The 18,011-nt window shown below is 40.4% G+C and overlaps 1 protein-coding gene across 2 annotated transcripts in view; it reads left to right on the forward strand.

The window, feature by feature from the left end:
* The window catches only part of ASB14 (ankyrin repeat and SOCS box containing 14), a 568,121-nt gene that overhangs the window by 151,237 nt on the left and 398,873 nt on the right, over positions 1 to 18,011 (forward strand). For both annotated transcript variants that reach the window (XM_044078761.1, XM_044078762.1), the window contains exon 4: positions 631 to 762. In XM_044078761.1, coding sequence (XP_043934696.1) covers positions 631 to 762 — 132 coding nt within the window. The remainder of the gene's footprint in view (positions 1 to 630; positions 763 to 18,011) is intronic.

Consider the following 18,011-nt stretch of genomic DNA (forward strand, 5'->3'; position numbering starts at 1 on the left):
TGACCAACATTGCAGTCAGTACCATCCTGACTTCCTGTTTCCTCTCAACATTCGTGTCCTATCTTCCATCTTTTCAAATGATATATGTGGACAGAGACTATCTGAGTGTTTGTTTTAATACATTCAATTATGGGACAACACAGTGGAAGCTTCTTAATCAAGTGTCTCTTCTTCAATGACTGTGTCCCACTTACCACAAACTTGTCGAGTCTCATTTCCTTGAGCACTATCACGGAGAAAGGGCAGCAGTTACCCATCTAGACATCACAATTTTTTATATAGAGATGAAAATGTACCCCTTTCTCCATGACAGTTAAATCTCAGAGTTAGTGTGTATTGTAGCAGTGGGTGTGGGGGCTAGGGGAGACGCTTGTCCATTTGCAAAAAATCTTATATTTTTTTAAATTGTAGTACGTATCAACAATGTTCTGTTAAGGACTGATGTTGTATCGGAACTTATTGGCTTGTCACCAAATTGTTCTGTTTGACAAGTTCAGCTCGATAAGTAAATAATGAGTTTGCTATCAAAGTCATGGACCAGGTATGGTTGTTTTGTACAAGCATTTGAAATTATGAACTGATTTAGCTTGCAAAGAAAAACTAATTTCCATAAATTTTACAATGTTTTAGGTCAAGAGGAAAGTCTGCAGAAGCTCACTGACAAAACGTTTGCCTTTAATGAAGCAGATCAAAGAGGCTGGCTACCCCTGCACGAAGCTGCAGTTCAGCTGAACAAGAATATTCTAGAACTAACTTTTGAAGGTTGGTTTAAACAAGTCTGCATTGACAGTTAATGAACATGAAACAAAATATCTACCATATTTACTTTAAGGTCTGAGAGGATAGTCATTAGGTAGAATGGCTTTCAAAAAATAGTTCACCAGTGCAATATAGAATTCCCTTAATTAATAAAACTGCAAAAGTTCTTTAGACTTTGCACCAAAACATTGTGTTGCTTTACCTGTTTAGGTACTTGATAGTTGGAGCATCTTATGTTTGCACTAATAATGGATAGTCCTCAAAATGTTTACTAGAAAGAAATTATGTTGAGCTATGAAGTGTAAGAATAGTAATAAATCAATGGATCAATTAGTATAATTTTATTTTATATTTATAAGATCATTTAATGGACTGGCCACCAAGAACATGCTTTTCAATCATTACCCAAACTGAAAAAAAATGTATCAGTAATGATCAGAGACAGTTGTCTACGGCCTGCTGGCCGAGGGGCTCCCACAACATTTAATTTTTAATTTAAAAATAATTTTTTTCTTCTTCCTTTCTGCATGCAGAATTTTAAATTGTTCCACTGCTATGTAAGGTTCCTTCTTTGTTGCTGTGAGCCTAACATGCTATTGTGTGTGTGTGTGTGTGTGTGTGTGTGTGTGTGTGTGTGTGTGTGTGTGTGTGTGTGTGTGTGTGTGTGTGTGTGTGTGTGTGTGCGTGTGTGCGTGCGTGCGTGTGTGTTGCCCTCATTAGGGATAGCACATTAGTTATCTAACTAGCTCTGGCTCAAACTCTGTACTCTAGTTACAGGAGAAAAGAGCCTGAATCCTCTACACCAACTACCAAACTGCTAAAATGTTTCAGTACATTTTCAAAGAATTGTGAGATTCATTACATTTCAAGGAATTGTGAGTTTCTTCAGATTCAGTGCCTTTTCAAGGAATTGTAAGTTTCAGGAGATTCATTGTATTTTCAAGGAATTGTGAGTTTCAGAAGATTAAGTGCATTTTCAAGGAATTGTGAGTTTTGGGATTTTCAGTGCATTTTCAAGGAATTGTGAGTGTCTTATTTTTCAGATAAAAAAAGTAAGGTGTACAAGACAGTGGTGCGACCCCGAAAAGTAAGGTGTACAAGACAGTAGTGCGACCCTGAAAAGTAAGGTGTGCAAGACAGTGGTGCAACCAGTACTACTCTATGGTTCAGAAACCTGAGCAGTAAAGGCAGAACAGTTGAAGAAGTTAGAGGTGATGGAAATGAAGTGCCTGAGAAAGGTGATAGGATGCACACTGTGGGACAGACAAAGAAATGAGGACATAAGAGCAGAAACCAAAGTAGCTCCAATTGCAGAAAAGATCAAAGAGAACAGATTATGGTGGTTTGGGCACGTGTAGAAAAGCAGAAGACAATCTGGTGAGGAAGATTTGGGACAGACAGGAAGAAGGTAAGAGGAAGTGAGGACGTCCAGCAAAGAGGTGAATGGATTGTGTGAGAGAAGATCTGCGATGGTCAGGTGTGAGTGTTAAAGAAGGAAGGAGTGTGGCACTGAATCAAGAGAGTTGGTGACAGTTAACACAATACTCTGACCCCATGTAGAACAATGGGAAAAAGGGGGCTGATGATGATGATGATGTGAGCTTCTGTGCATTTTCAGGGAATTGTAAGCTTCAAGGGAAGAGAAGTTTACTGTTGCTCATGCTGTCTGTTTTTCAATGTGCAATTTTCTTCAGCAAATGACTTTCAGGGTTTATCCCACAGATTTTGAAAGCAGTGTTAGCACAATAAGTAATATACTTGCCTTTAGAGTAGAAGGCTGTGAGTTCTACTCCCATACCATGTAGATGGATTGCTTTTATTGCAGTGTACCTTAAACGGGTGATGGGGGTGCTACACTACTGAGTGTGTCTTTCTTTTAATAAGTGCCTAGTAACTATGAACCTGTTTTCAGTTTGCCAGTCATTCCCTATTACCATTTTTTTAATGTAACATAGGGAATTTATTCTTCAGCAGCAGCAGGCACTGAATTTATAGATGAAACACTGAATGTAAAATTGTTTTTCAGCAGCAACCTCTTCATTAGTTAAAGATTTATTTAATGTGGAATTATTCAGATGATTTTTACTTTTGCAGAGATTGTGCATATTGACTGATACTTACTGGTGTATTTTAATGACAGAGGTTTGAGTAACCTTTAATGGTAGAAATGATCTGAAATTGTTTGCCATTACTGTTTTATACATTTTGTTTCATGGCTTACTGGAAAAATGTTCAAAACTACAAATTTAAAACACATTCTAACCCCCCTAGGAACATACTCCAACAAGTGGTGCTGTGGGATATAATATAATACAAACAGGAAGGTGAATCAGAGAACATATGTATGTATGCATGGTTCTAGAAATCTCTGCAAGGGGCCTATGGTTTGAAAACAGCCCAAAGGTAAACTTAATCCCCTACTGACCAGATACATTTTCTTTGAATGTGGGTTTCAATGCCATTTAAAGGGCAGATAACTTTACTGTTCATGTTAAGTCTGTTTTCATTCTGAGACAGTATTGTTTTATTTAGCAAATGTATATCAGTGTTTGCATTATAAAATTTAAAATAAGTTTTAAATTAAATCCAGATATTTGTAATAGTATGCGCACTGATGGAAACTGGAACAAAGAAACAAAACACTGAAACACTGAAAGAAAATGGAAAAGTGTTTATGATAACTGGGGAGAAATTGCCAATTAATAACCAATTAACAGTAATAGTATTTAATAGCCAATTAATGGGACAATGGAATGGCTGCACTGGGGGAGCCTGATCCATTACCCTGCTTAGGGTCATTTGATCATCATCCAGCTCTGGTAATGATAAAAGAACAGTGTACTTATTACGTAAACAAAATCACCACTGTAACATTAATAATTAATATTTAAACATACGCAAGGAGAGATGTGTAACGTTACTTCAGATTAGCACAGAAACTGCACTTCAAATGAGGAATAAAGTAGCTCATAATTCAGCCTTAATAAAAAAAACAGCGCATAACAGATGTGTAAACCTGAAAGGCTGTAGTCAATAATGGCAAATTATGGGGAGGGAGGGCAAAACAGATTCAAATGCATCTTTCTGTAATCATCATCATCATCATCATCATCACCCCCTTTGTTCCCATTTTCTACGTGGAGTTGGGGTGTCACATCAGCTGTTGCCATCTCCCTTGATTCAGTGCTACTCTCCTACATTTTTTGACAGTCATGCCTAACTGCTGAATGGCTTCTCTCCCACAATCCATCTCTTTGCAGGATGCCCTGTTTTCCTCTTGCCTTCTTCCTCTCTCTCTTAATTCTTCATCAGATTGCTTTCTATTTCCTGCACAAGTACCTGAACCACTTTAGTCAGTTTTCTATGACTTTTTCTGCAACTGAAGCTTCTTAGGCTTCTGCTCTGATGTCATTATTTCTTCGTTTGTCTGCAGTGTGCATCCTACCACTTGTCTCATTGGGGTCTATATCACCACATCAAATAGTGATAAGTTTGAATGGCCTTTATTGAAACTGAAAAGTCTGAAAGCCCTAAACGCGAAGTTACAGAGCATCAATTTTTTTCCCAGGGAAAAAAAATCCGTGGGCCATCTTCTGGGCTTTACTATTTCCTCCATTGTAGTGCAATCTCAGAGTTGGTATATTTAAGTAGGGGGTGTGGGGGGCACAGCCCCCCACTTCAATTTGTTTTAAAGTTGTGATTTATTTTTTCATGGAGCTGTGATTTTTTTCCCTGGGAAAAAAATTGCTGTTCTGTGAGTTCGCTGTTTAGGGTTTTTGGACTTTTCGGTTCTAACAAAGGGCGTTCGGACTTATCACCATTCGATGTGGTGATATGCACCCATCTGATGCCCTTCATCCCTATCACTGCAAGATTCCTCAACTGTTCTAGTTTCACTGCCCAGGTTTTCTGTACCATTCAGTAGTACCGGTGGTCACAGCTCCGTTTTGTACATTCTACTTTTCAGTCTCTTTGGCATTTTTCTGTAACACACTGCCCCTGACACTCTGCGTATGTTGTCTGCAGCCTGTCTGATTCTAGCTTTGACCTCCTTATTCAGAGTTCCCTTCTTCTCAATACCCCCTCCCAGATACTTCAAACTGTTAACATGTTCCACTATTTTCTTTTATGTTTCAATTTTCAGCTTCTTCTGATTTCCCCCATTTGCTCCCCTGACATCTGCACTCCACCAACTCAGCTGGCTTGAACTTCCCAGTCTTATAACTCTCAACCAACTCTCCATTGCACAGAATATCATCCACAAACCTGATCACTGCCCTGCTCTATCCAACTTAGTTAAAACTAATACAACCCCAGATCCCTAAGGTCATCAGACAAACTACTCCTAAAAGTAAAACATTTCAAAAACTACTAAGGTGATGGTCTCTATTCAAATAAAATATCCAAATCCTGGAACCTGCGTCCCCAGCAAATACTCAATAACCCCAACAATCGCAAATTCAAATTACGCCTAAAAGAACATCTCATTAACCACTGGCTATGCTGCTGCACTCTCCCTGGCTAACCCCTCTAACATGACTGACCCACATACCGACATTGAATAAGTCCCATTCTTATACTTCACCGATGTTACTGACCCACTTACTAACATCGCGCAAGTCCCATTCTTATACTTCACCAATGTTACTGACCCACATACTAACATCATGTAAGTCCCATTCTTATACTTCACCAATGTTACTGACCCACATACTAACATCATGTAAGTCCCATTCTTATATTTCACCAATGTTAACGACCCACATACTAACATTGCCTAAGTCCCATTCTTATACTTCACCAATGTTACTGACCCACATACTAACATCATGTAAGTCCCATTCTTATACTTCACCAATGTTACTGACCCACATACTAACATCATGTAAGTCCCATTCTTATATTTCACCAATGTTAACGACCCACATACTAACATTGCCTAAGTCCCATTCTTATACTTCACCGATGTTACTGACCCACTTACTAACATCGCGCAAGTCCCATTCTTATACTTCACCAATGTTACTGACCCACATACTAACATCATGTAAGTCCCATTCTTATACTTCACCAATGTTACTGACCCACATACTAACATCATGTAAGTCCCATTCTTATATTTCACCAATGTTAACGACCCACATACTAACATTGCGCAAGTCCCATTCTTATACTTCACCAATGTTACTGACCCACATACTAACATCATGTAAGTCCCATTCTTATACTTCACCAATGTTACTGACCCACATACTAACATCATGTAAGTCCCATTCTTATATTTCACCAATGTTAACGACCCACATACTAACATTGAGTAAGTCCCATTCTTATACTTCACCGATGTTACTGACCCACATACTAACATCATGTAAGTCCCATTCTTATATTTCACCAATGTTAACGACCCACATACTAACATTGCCTAAGTCCCATTCTTATACTTCACCGATGTTACTGACCCACTTACTAACATCGTGTAAGTCCCATTCTTATAATTCACCGATGATACTGACCCACATACTAACATCGTGTAAGTCCCATTCTTATACTTCACCAATGTTAACGACCCACATACTAACATTGAGTAAGTCCCATTCTTATACTTCACCGATGTTACTGACCCACATACTAACATCGCATAAGTCCCATTCTTATACTTCTCTGTTGTTGCTCTAACTCTCTTGTGATATCTTGCTTTATATTATATTCCCAAATGTACAAAAAAGAGCAGAGTATTATTATCTTGTAATTGGATTTTCTATACTCATTAAACATGTATTTTCCATTATCATGTATGTAACTTGCTTATCCTTTTATATTTCTATGCTCATTGAAAATGTATTTTCCACTATCATGTATTTTACTTGCTTAACTTTTTACCATCACTATGTTATTGACTAATACTTGTCTTGGAGCTTTTCTCCCCGAGTCTCCACTGAAAACAGGTCTCTGGCCTAGTTGGACACTACCTGGTAAACAAATGTAAATAAATAAATAAAATAAATAAATTGACTTGTGTGTGCTCAGTTTCATCTCATATGCCTTCAGTTTTGCATTCTACTCCATTATCATTTGTTGCAGATGTTGTTCAGAGTCTATAATGGCATATCAACTATATGCAGCAGCTTTGTTGATCTAGCCCCTCTGACCTGTCTGCTAATGTAGTCCATTGCCAGTATGAACAGCAGTGGGCTCAGAGCTGAACCCTAATGTACACTCACTCTCACTGGGAACCCCACTTTGAGTCTGAGCACTGTTGTGTCATTGTATCCTTGTACATAGTTTGCAGTAATTCTAACAATGTTTCTGGGATTCTGAATCATCTCAGGACTGCCAAAATCATCTTTCATGGGATTTTATCATACCTTCTCTAAGTCTAGGAATATCCATTTGGACTCTGCCCTCATCTGTAGTTTCTTCTCTACTGTTTGTCGCACTGTAAACATTGGGTCACTTGTGCTGCATCCTGATCTGAATTGGAACTGCTAATGTCCCATCTTAATTTCTACTGCTATGTGCATTTATTTATCAGTCACCCCCTCCAGTACTTTCATGCAATATGACAAGAGTTTGATACCTTTCTCTATACTGCCCACAGTTCTGAATATATCCTTTTTCCTAAACCCTAATACTAGAATGCTTATTCGTCAGTCAACTGGGATATGCCTCTATCTCCATACTGCTATAAGTACCCCCTGAATGATTTCTCCCTTAACTCACCCAACATCTTGATCATATCTGCCATGACCGCATCTGAGTCTGCTGCTTTCTCTGGCTTTGTTTTCCTTAGGGCTGTTTTTTATTTTTTCTTGGGTGGACTTCTCTTCTTTCATCTTAGAATGGGTCTGGGATTGTATCGCTTCTGTGAGATTTTCTTCATTCAGCAGCTGCTGGAATTATTCCTTACATCTTATCTTCATTAATGTCCTGTGGACTGGAGAGCAGATTGTTGCTGGTATCCCTACTGCAAAGTGTCTGGTGACTATCTTCTTTATTTTTCTTTGTCTTGCAGTCTGATGTATGTTTTTGCCATCTGTTTGATCACTTTCCAGAAGTTCACAGAGTCCCTCTGATGTCTCTTAGCCTCTTTGTTTGCCAACCAGTATTCCTTACTAGTGTAGTCCGTGTTTTCTATCTCCTGTTTTTCCACACTCTTTCTTTTGATAACTTTAGACTTCTGCATTCTACCACCAGCTTTCTTTAATTACTTTTATTTCTGTATCTGGCTTGGCTGCATATCTGTTCTATCATCATCACACATGCTATTTTGAGATGTTTGCCATTCTTCTTTGATTCCACTTATTTCCTCTTCTTTTTTATTGAAGTGTAGGAGCCCTGAGTATTTCATTGAACTCTTGTCACTGATTGTGGCTGCCAGTGGTTTGTGTTGACTGCTTCACTGGGGATAACTTTGCATTCTGTTATTCCAGAAAAGTAGCTGGTTCATGTAGCGCCTGGTACCACTCCCCTGTTTGACACTCCCCATTGCTAGGTTAATGAGCATAAAAAGTCTCATATGTGGTGCTCCTCCCTTGGAGGAGAAGCTCCATGTCTTAATGTTCTATTTCCTTTTCACATTCTGTGTAAAAACAAAAACAACAGTCGGTTCTCCATCCTGGTGCCTTCATGTTCTGCTTCTGCTCTAGTGCTTATGTAAAGATCATAAAACTAGAAAAAAAAACCTGTTCTGCTGATTGTACCCCTGACACCTTGAGATAGGGGTGACTGCCCCCTTCATTCCACCCTAGCTATGCTTCTGTCTGATTCTACCACGGTGCTGTTTCCTTACTGGAAGGAAGTCTACCTGAGCTGCATGTTGGACAGTCTTGTATGCGATATTATGACTGTGTCTGTTTAAGTGAACCATGTGTTGGCCCCCATCAAGCCATTTGCAAAGGCAGATGTGTAGAATGGCCTGTAGTTTATTCAGTTGCCCTAGCCATGTGGACCCAGGCAGTCGTGATATTCTGTTCTCTCTGTCCCATATGAGCGTCAGCACCAACTTATGCTGTCCTGTTTTATCTAGTACTCTTTTCTTCACAATTAGAACCCTGCTGCTGGCCTGAGCTTACACTTGAATATGACACCATTACAGCTCTGCTGCTGGCCTGACCTTACACTTGAATATGACACCATTACAACCCTGCTGCTGGCCTGACCTTACACTTGAATATGACACCATTACAACCCTGCTGCTGGCCTGACCTTACACTTGAATATGACACCATTACAACCCTGCTGGTGGCCTGACTTTACACTTGAATATGACACCATTACAACCCTGCTGCTGGCCTGACCTTACACTTGAATATGACACCATTACAACCCTGCTGCTGGCCTGACCTTACACTTGAATATGACACCATTACAACCCTGCTGCTGGGCTGACCTTACACTTGAATATGACACCATTACAACCCTGCTGCTGGCCTGACCTTACACTTGAATATGACACCATTACAGCCCTGCTGCTGGCCTGACCTTACACTTGAATATGACACCATTACAACCCTGCTGCTGACCTGACCTTACACTTGAATATGACACCATTACAACCCTGCTGCTGGCCTGACCTTACACTTGAATATGACACCATTACAGCCCTGCTGCTGACCAGACCTTACACTTGAATATGACACCATTACAGCCCTGCTGCTGACCTGACCTTACACTTGAATATAACACCATTACAATCCTGCGGCAGGCCTGACCTTACACTTGAATATGACACCATTACAACCCTGGTGCTGGCCTGACCTTACACTTGAATATGACACCACTACAACCCTGCTGCTGTCCTGACCTTACACTTGAATATGACACCATTACAACCCTGCGGCTGGCCTGACCTTACACTTGAATATGACACCATTACAACCCTGCTGCTGGCCTGACTTTATACTTGAATATGACACCATTACAACCCTGCTGCTGGCCTGGCCGTACACTTGAATATGACACCATTACAACCCTGCTGCTGGCCTGAGCTTACGCTTGAATATGACACCATTACAACCCTGCTGCTGGCCTGACTTTACACTTGAATATGACACCATTACAACACTGCTGCTGGCCTGACTTTACACTTGAATATGACACCATTACAACCCTGCTGCTGGCCTGATCTTACACTTGAATACGACACCATTACAACCCTGCTGCTGACCTGACCTTACACTTGAATATGACACCATTACAACCTTGCTGCTGGCCTGACTTTACACTTGAATATGACACCATTACAACACTGCTGCTGGCCTGACTTTACACTTGAATATGACACCATTACAACCCTGCTGCTGGCCTGACCTTACACTTGAATATGACACCATTACAACCCTGCTGCTGACCTGACCTTACACTTGAATATGACACCATTACAACCCTGCTGCTGGCCTGACCTTACACTTGAATATGACACCATTACAACCCTGCTGCTGGCCTGACGTTACACTTGAATATGACACCATTACAACCCTGCTGCTGGCCTGACCTTACACTTGAATATGACACCATTACAACCCTGCTGCTGGCCTGACCTTACACTTGAATATGACACCATTACAACCCTGCTGCTGGCCTGACCTTACACTTGAATATGACACCATTACAACCCTGCTGCTGACCTGACCTTACACTTGAATATGACACCATTACAACCCTGCTGCTGGCCTGACCTTACACTTGAATATGACACCATTACAACCCTGCTGCTGGCCTGACCTTACACTTGAATATGATTGCCATGAGTCTGTCATTAATTCTGATGCCATCCCTCACTTTCTTCTGAAAAATCTCCCTCACCACAAGTCGAACACCATTTCTAGTCTGTCCTCCCCCTGACCCCTGAGTAGTAGACTCTGGATCCCAAGCCAAGTGGTTTCCTGCACTGCCCTTCCAACTTGTCACCTGGATACACAGGTTGTGTAGTGTCTATTATATCATCCACTTTCAGGCTGTGATTTGTCAGTGAACCTCAATTCAGTGTAGCAATCATTAGTTTGGGAGGTCGATTGGTTTTATGCCCAGCTTTTGCTCAATAGAGCTATTGCAGGTTAACTGAAATGGGCAGCTGGACATCAGGCAGCCAGTAGCTTATTGATCCAAGGCTTCTGAGCAAGGACACACTGGCCAATACAGGCATTTAGTCCTCCTCCCACTGTTAGCTTGGGTCTCAAATGTAGTTTGGATTCTCAGCTCATTTATCACTGGCGATACCCGTGTCCATTTTTTTCTTTTAACACTAGTCATCATGTTCACCTAAAGCTAAGTTATACACCATCAATTGGCTAGCCGTAACATGGCATGCAATCTGTGATCTCTTCTCTAGGGGTTACTGCACACCATAATTGATACTCAAAGCAACTGGGGTCTACATATTCTACACCACTCTTCCCACATAGGCACTACCTAGAATGTGTGCTACTGCCCATGACTCCATTCAGTTTTTAAGTAAATTTGAGGTGGAAACACACAGCACGTTTTTGGGAGGAACCCCACAGAGACACAGGGAGAACATGCAAACTGCACACAAGCATCAGCCAGAGGTCAGGCTCGAACATTGTACCTTGTTCACAGGTGATTGCTAGCTAATGACCCCAGGGAGCCTTTTTAAGCCTAGCCATGCTTCCCAAAGGTAAGAATCAAACACTGTGTCTCGTGTCTGTTAGGTAAACACTGTAACTATTGTAAACCCCCGCCCTCCCAAATGCCATTAGTTTCCCTCAAAGAAGAGTGTCATAGGTTCACATTATGCAATCATTCTGCAGACTTTTACACACCTAGCCAATACCCAGATAGTGAGCACTGGTGAGAATCAAATCCTGTCATTGTGTCTGTGAGGTCAGCACCCTAATCATTATGGCATCACTCCAAAATCTCATTAGCTTCCCTCACAGAAGAGTGTCTGCAGACTATTACACACCTTGCTAATACCCAGATAGTGACCAGTGGTGCGAATCAGACCCTGTACTTTGTGTTGGTGAGGTAGACACCTTAACTGTTATGCCATTCCCCCAACAATATACATAGGAGGTAAAGAGTTTAACCATTATGTTAACTGTGTTCATTTGGGAATTTTCTTCAGGACTGGTCCTGAAACCTATTCCTTAAATGTATAGTGTAAGATATTTTGGAGATGTGATATTTATTCAGCATGCAGTGCATTGATTTGTAGTACTTGTTCATTTAATATGAATACATATCACTGCTACATAGCCATATTAGTGAATGACAAGAGACAGGTGCATGCCATCATACCATTCACTTACGCATGAAAGGAATTGGACGCTTTCTTTGCTGAGATCCAGAGACAGTGGGTTAAGGGATTTAGTCCTTTTCTCCACTGTTGTGTGATTTCAGAGTTAGTGTATTTAAAGTTGTGGAGGTGAGTGGGGTGCAGGGGCTTTCCTGTTGTAATTCAGTTGATGACTTTGATGGGTCCTCATAATTTCAATGGGTGTTTCATCCAGCATATTGAATGGACAACTGCATATTGATAACTGAATATACATCAGTTTAATATATATATATATATAATCACCGACACCACATATTCAAAAACGAAACCTCACATGCCGACACACCATAATCCCGACAAGCAACAAACAAAACAAATCCCGGTCAAAAAGCACACACACAACACAAGCACACCAAAATCCTTACAAACCAACACTAAACCTCACATACACAACTACCTACAACCTTAACCCAAACCCTAACCCTAAGGTCCGCCACTATCGCACACTCACCTAACCTAACCCTAACTCACTTAACCCGCCCTAACCCACAAACTATCACAGATACATCCACAGCCTTTTCCCATGTCGATGTTCTCAGCCGCGGGGTTTTGATCCGTCGGTCTTCTCCGTTGTCGATCTTCTGGCGTCGGTGTTCTCGGCGTTCTGACTTGTCGGCGTAGTCAGATAGAACCATATATATATATATATATATATATATATATATATATATATATATATATATATATATATATATATATATATATATATATATATATATTTATATATATATATATATATATATATATATATATATATATATATATATATATATATATATATCAAGAAATAGAAGTTTTTATATTTATATCTTTATATATAGATATATATTCACGCACACACACACACACACACACACACACACACACACACACACACACACACACACACACACACACACACACACACACACACAGTTAAATTAATTAGTCAAAACAAAACAAACTTGATTTGCAAAGGTGTTAATGATAACAATAGTGTACACCCAGTTCTGTAAGTATCCAAATAAGTAAAAACTAAGACAGAATTATAATTCAAGATGGAAAAATCTGCAAAGGAAACTGTAAGGAAGCACATAAAAGTAAGGCATGAATGTAGGAACTGTAATTAGATTATTTTAGTTAGTTGTGCATAAATCTGTGTCATTATTTATATTTCATAGAGTCATAGATTCATAGACTTTTGTTAGGCTAATGACCCATGGGGGGGGGGCTTTCTAAACCTAGCCAAGTTATCCCCAAAGAATAATAATGTCCTGTATCCAAGTAAGAAATTGAGGGCCAGACATTTATAAGCTGCCTGTGTCCATAAGGAACATAGATGCCAGGTCCTGTGTAAATTTCTTATTTCCCATCCACTTGTCTAGGTTGTGCTTAAAGTGGATAATAGACAAATTCAGCCTCACATGGATTCGAAGCCTGTTCCATAGGAGGGGTAATCTCTGGGACACTTATCTGTCTCTCCAGCATGTTCTATTTAACTCACAGACAAAATTCAGGTCCCAAGACCTTGTATTTCTGGTACTTTTGACTTACAAATAATTTTGATTTATTTGAGACTGTATAGAATTTGTGGTTAAAGATCCATACATTACCAAACAAGCCATAAGCTAGGGCTTAAAAGCATGGTGCTATCTAATATCAAACATCCTAAGAGATAGAAAGTAGAATCCTCTTTGGTTTGGAAAATAAAAATCATCTTCTTTTGGCTTCATTTTCAAATACAGTAGAGAGTCGATTATCCAAACTAATTGGGACCTAGGGTAGTTCAGATAATCAAATTGTTCAGATAATCAAACATATAATTGAGCTGGATAAAATACTTCTAAAATCTTGTTTTTTTCTGCATGCAGGAATACACTTTTCAATCATTCAGCAATTCCAATGGTCAATAAAGAATATTTTTCAAACAGGAGCTGGCTACAAGCTCAAAAAACATGCTCAGGCAAATACATACAATGTTTACATATTCAGACTTTATGATTTTTCCTACCCAAAAACTTTGGAAAACTGGTTCTGATAACTGACATTCGGATAATTGACTCTTTACTGTATGGAATATTTTGCCTGACTCATAGTTTGGAGAAAGAGTTTCAGTTTTTGTTTCTGATTACTCAAGTTCACTTATCTTCCTTGGTGCAGACTGATTGGAGACAGAGAAATATTTGTGGGACCACTGGTAGTGTTTTCTGTGCCAGGAGAGGGGAGGGGGTTGTTTTTTTACACACATGCCAGGTCCCATTTGGGTGCCAACAGACCAGCAGCACAGCAGGCAAGCAAATGGGTGGGTGCAGATAGACATCTGCAGTAGGGGCACATTATAGGTTTGTAGTCCAGGATACCATTGAGGAGCCTATCCCAAATGCCCAATTGCCTCAAAGCACTGTCTGGTTAAGTGACTTGCTCAAAGTCACACAGTAGGCAAATCAGGGCTGAGTGGGTCAAACCCTGCACCACAAGAACTGCATCTCACAATCAGAATCCTTTGCACCAGTTGTGTATTGAAGCTAATGTATCCTTTTCATTTTCATCATCACAGTTCTAGTACAAGGACAGAAGTGAATAGTAGGGAAGATGGGTAATGTATAAAAAAAAGCCCCTAGTCCTGCAGTTTGTGGCCTTTGGGGGAGTTTGCCACATTTTCTTCTCCCCCAGAGAGAGAGCAAATAAGGTAACAGTTAATGGACAGACCATTTACGTTGAGATCAAGTGGGGAGGGCAGAGAAAAAAATTAAGGAAAAAATAATTTTGCATATAGAAAGGTTGTTGTTGTGTCTTTCGGCTTTTCCCAGTTAGGGGTCGCCACAGTGGAACTCCGGTCTGCTAATGATTGGCAGCTGATTTTTACGTGCCGAGTTGCTAGCCCTGATGCACAACCTTCAACGAAGGTACACCCATTCAAGCATGTCTCCACGCAGAAGACGCTCTAGCTGAGAATCGTACCGGACAGCGTCTTACTGTGAGGTGGCAACGCTATCGCAGCACCACCACCGCGGATTTTGCATATAGAAAGGTAAAAGTAATAAATGTGTACTTCTTTAAGATGCAAATTTCATGAATAGTTACTTTTAAATATTTAAATGTATATTTTTAATTTACTTTGTGTTATTGAAATGTGTGCCTTTATTCTACCAACAAATTAACTTAGAAATATTTCCAACTGAAAAGTTCTAGAATGTAATTCTAACACTTTTTTCACACCTGTAATTTGGAGAATATTATGTATGCATTCTGTTTTGGAAGATTACATGATGTAGCATTTACTACAAGCACTTATGTCCTGGCTGCTTGTGGATGCAAACCTTAAATAAAGAAATTCAAAACAATCACGCAACAGCAGTCTCAGAGCAGTTGCATCTTACAATTTTATTTATTTATTAAGTCTTTGTTGAGAAGGTAAAGCACTACAACAGTGTCCTCTTGTCAGGTGATACATGAAGTTGTACTTATTTTGATGTTGGGGAAATTTAGGTAGGGAGTTTCCCCCTATTATTTTTCAATAACTGTTGTGAGGTTTTATTACAGCCACCTGTGCTACCACCAACTTAGGCAGATGGGACGTCCATTTAAAGTCTCATTCATAGAACAGCACACTCAGGAGTGTACTGCCCTTACTCTCTGAACTGCAGTATCAGTTTTGGAAAAATTAATCCATGTACTTACTGTAGGAATAGAACCCAGAGCTTTCTGACATAGGTAGGTGTGCTACATGTTGAGCCACTGATAGCAGAGTGATAAGTAAACCTTTTCCTGTTCTGCTTACTGTAGATTAGAAATCACCTGTTCAGGTCCTTTGTCAAATCAGCTAGATTTAATAGACCCTAACCAAGAACATTTAGAGCTCCAAGGAAAAACAACTTTGAAGTAGAGTAAAAAATCTAAAATAAAAAAAAATGCTGCAATAAATTAGAGCAAAAAGAAACAATGTAAGTACTGCTAGTGATAACGGCCATGTGTTTTATGATAGGATGGTTTAATCCAACTCCTGCTCCCCCATGCAGTTAATCAGTCCAGTGGCTCCCCACTTCTACCCAGTCAGCCCACTTGTTCCTTCCCCATGGAGAAAGAGCCAGCCCCATCTGTTCCCTGCAGCAGGTAATAACTCTTTGGTCTATTCATTCCTGATGTGAGGAATGAGGTCAATAAGGCCATGCATTCTCTTTGGATGCAAGGGTCAGGATTTAGGGAGTGGGACAATTTACAGACCAGGCTGAGATGATCTAATGTCCTTCCGTGAGTAGCCAAGAATCTTCCCTGTACACTGCTATCCTAGGAGAGACTGTGTCAGGATAGTCCTTCAACCACCTCTGGACTGTCCTGGCTTAAATTTGACGTGCGTTCTGCATAGCTGCCATAACAACATTTTGACATTCTACCTACTTCTCTCATAAGGACTGACAGTGCAGGAGGGCTAGCTGCCTCCTTTTCCCCCAGAATGGATGAGCTGACCTTGGCTGCTCACTCCCAGCCATCTCCTGCCAGGCCCTTCTGGTGCTTGAACCACTAACTAAACTTAAGTCATCTAGGCTGTAGTCAGGACTTTGTACCTCTGCACTGCAGAACCAGGCAGTCAATCTCCTCTTTTAATCTTCTAAGTGTTCCATGACTAATTAAGTAGTGCAATGAAGGATCACTGCCTAAAAGTGCTCATTACTTTTTATCAATAAATGATTATCAGCAGTTTATGTTTTAAGGGTTACCAAATTTTATTTTTACTTTTAAAGTTTTAGTTGTGTGGGCTCACACACCCCCAGGTTGAAGAATATATACCATTAGTTTGCCATGCCTCTGTCGAGCAGTGATACAGAGATGATCCCCGGGGTAAACCTACGATCTCCCATCCACTGGTCAAGATTCCTGAAACAGAGCCAGTGAGGTGCTCTGTCTCACATGGACCGGGATCTATATGTGTCAGGCACAGGTCACCTCTGAGCAGACGGTATGCGACTGAATAGAGCTGGAGTTTCTTCAGTCGGGCAGCATATGGCATATTTTTGAGCCTTTTATCCTTTTGGTGAGGAACTTTGGGGTCTTTCCAATTGCTGCAGTGGTCTGATAATTGAAGGGGAACAATGACCTCCCTTGATCTGGATGAAATGAATCCCTAATCAGGGTGAGCAATGCTGGTAGATCTCAGGTCCTACCACTACTTTGTGTGGTGTCAAAAAGAAAGGTTACTGTCAACTTGGGTCCCCAGGTCCTGATAACCGTTTTACCAAAGGGTAGACTATACATTTTTGGCATTTAGCTTAAGGCCATGGCTCTGGCAACCAGTTATCCATTTTCTATGAGACCTCTCTGAAGGATATCTGTGTCTGATATCTTGTGACATATGGGTTTACATTTAAGCTGGTGACAAGGGGCTGTGTGACTGCCCTTACCCTCATCAATGGCCTTGGTGACTGTTGGATCCGATGTGTCTAGGTCCCCTATGTCTTTATTTATGAGTTCCATTATGATCCATTGAGTTCGTGGTAGCACACAGCGGGGACACCATCCGGTCCCATTGATGCTGTATTTTTGTATCATTGACTAATTCTGAGCATATCTCTGGGAGTTTCCACCCAGATTTCTAACATAGCTAAAGAAGGCCTTACAAAGGTTGGCCTTGATTTTTTTATGAGTGATCATAGTTTTTACTAGTGTTGATCAGAGATGTCTTTCCTTTAGGGATTTTGGCTTCTCCTCTTGTTGTAAGTGTTTGTTGCTAGGGTCCACCCACCAGATTGGCGCTTGCCTTGGTGGAAAGGGTCTTGATTTTGGATACCACACCAGTCTTGAAGTGTGAAGTTGGCTTTAGTGAGATTAGTTCATGGTCTGATCTCACCATTGAGGGACTTCTCGTGTGGAGCATTTTGTCCCCATATTTGTGATGACATTTATCTCTCCAGTGTCTTCAGGAAGGGCTGTGTGGGGTTCCTGAGTTTGAGAGGAGGGGTGTACACACTACACA

The sequence above is a fragment of the Protopterus annectens genome, chromosome 7.part1 (assembly GCF_019279795.1).
Source record: "Protopterus annectens isolate FY-2018-M chromosome 7.part1, PAN1.0, whole genome shotgun sequence".
Lineage (NCBI taxonomy): Eukaryota > Metazoa > Chordata > Ceratodontiformes > Protopteridae > Protopterus > Protopterus annectens.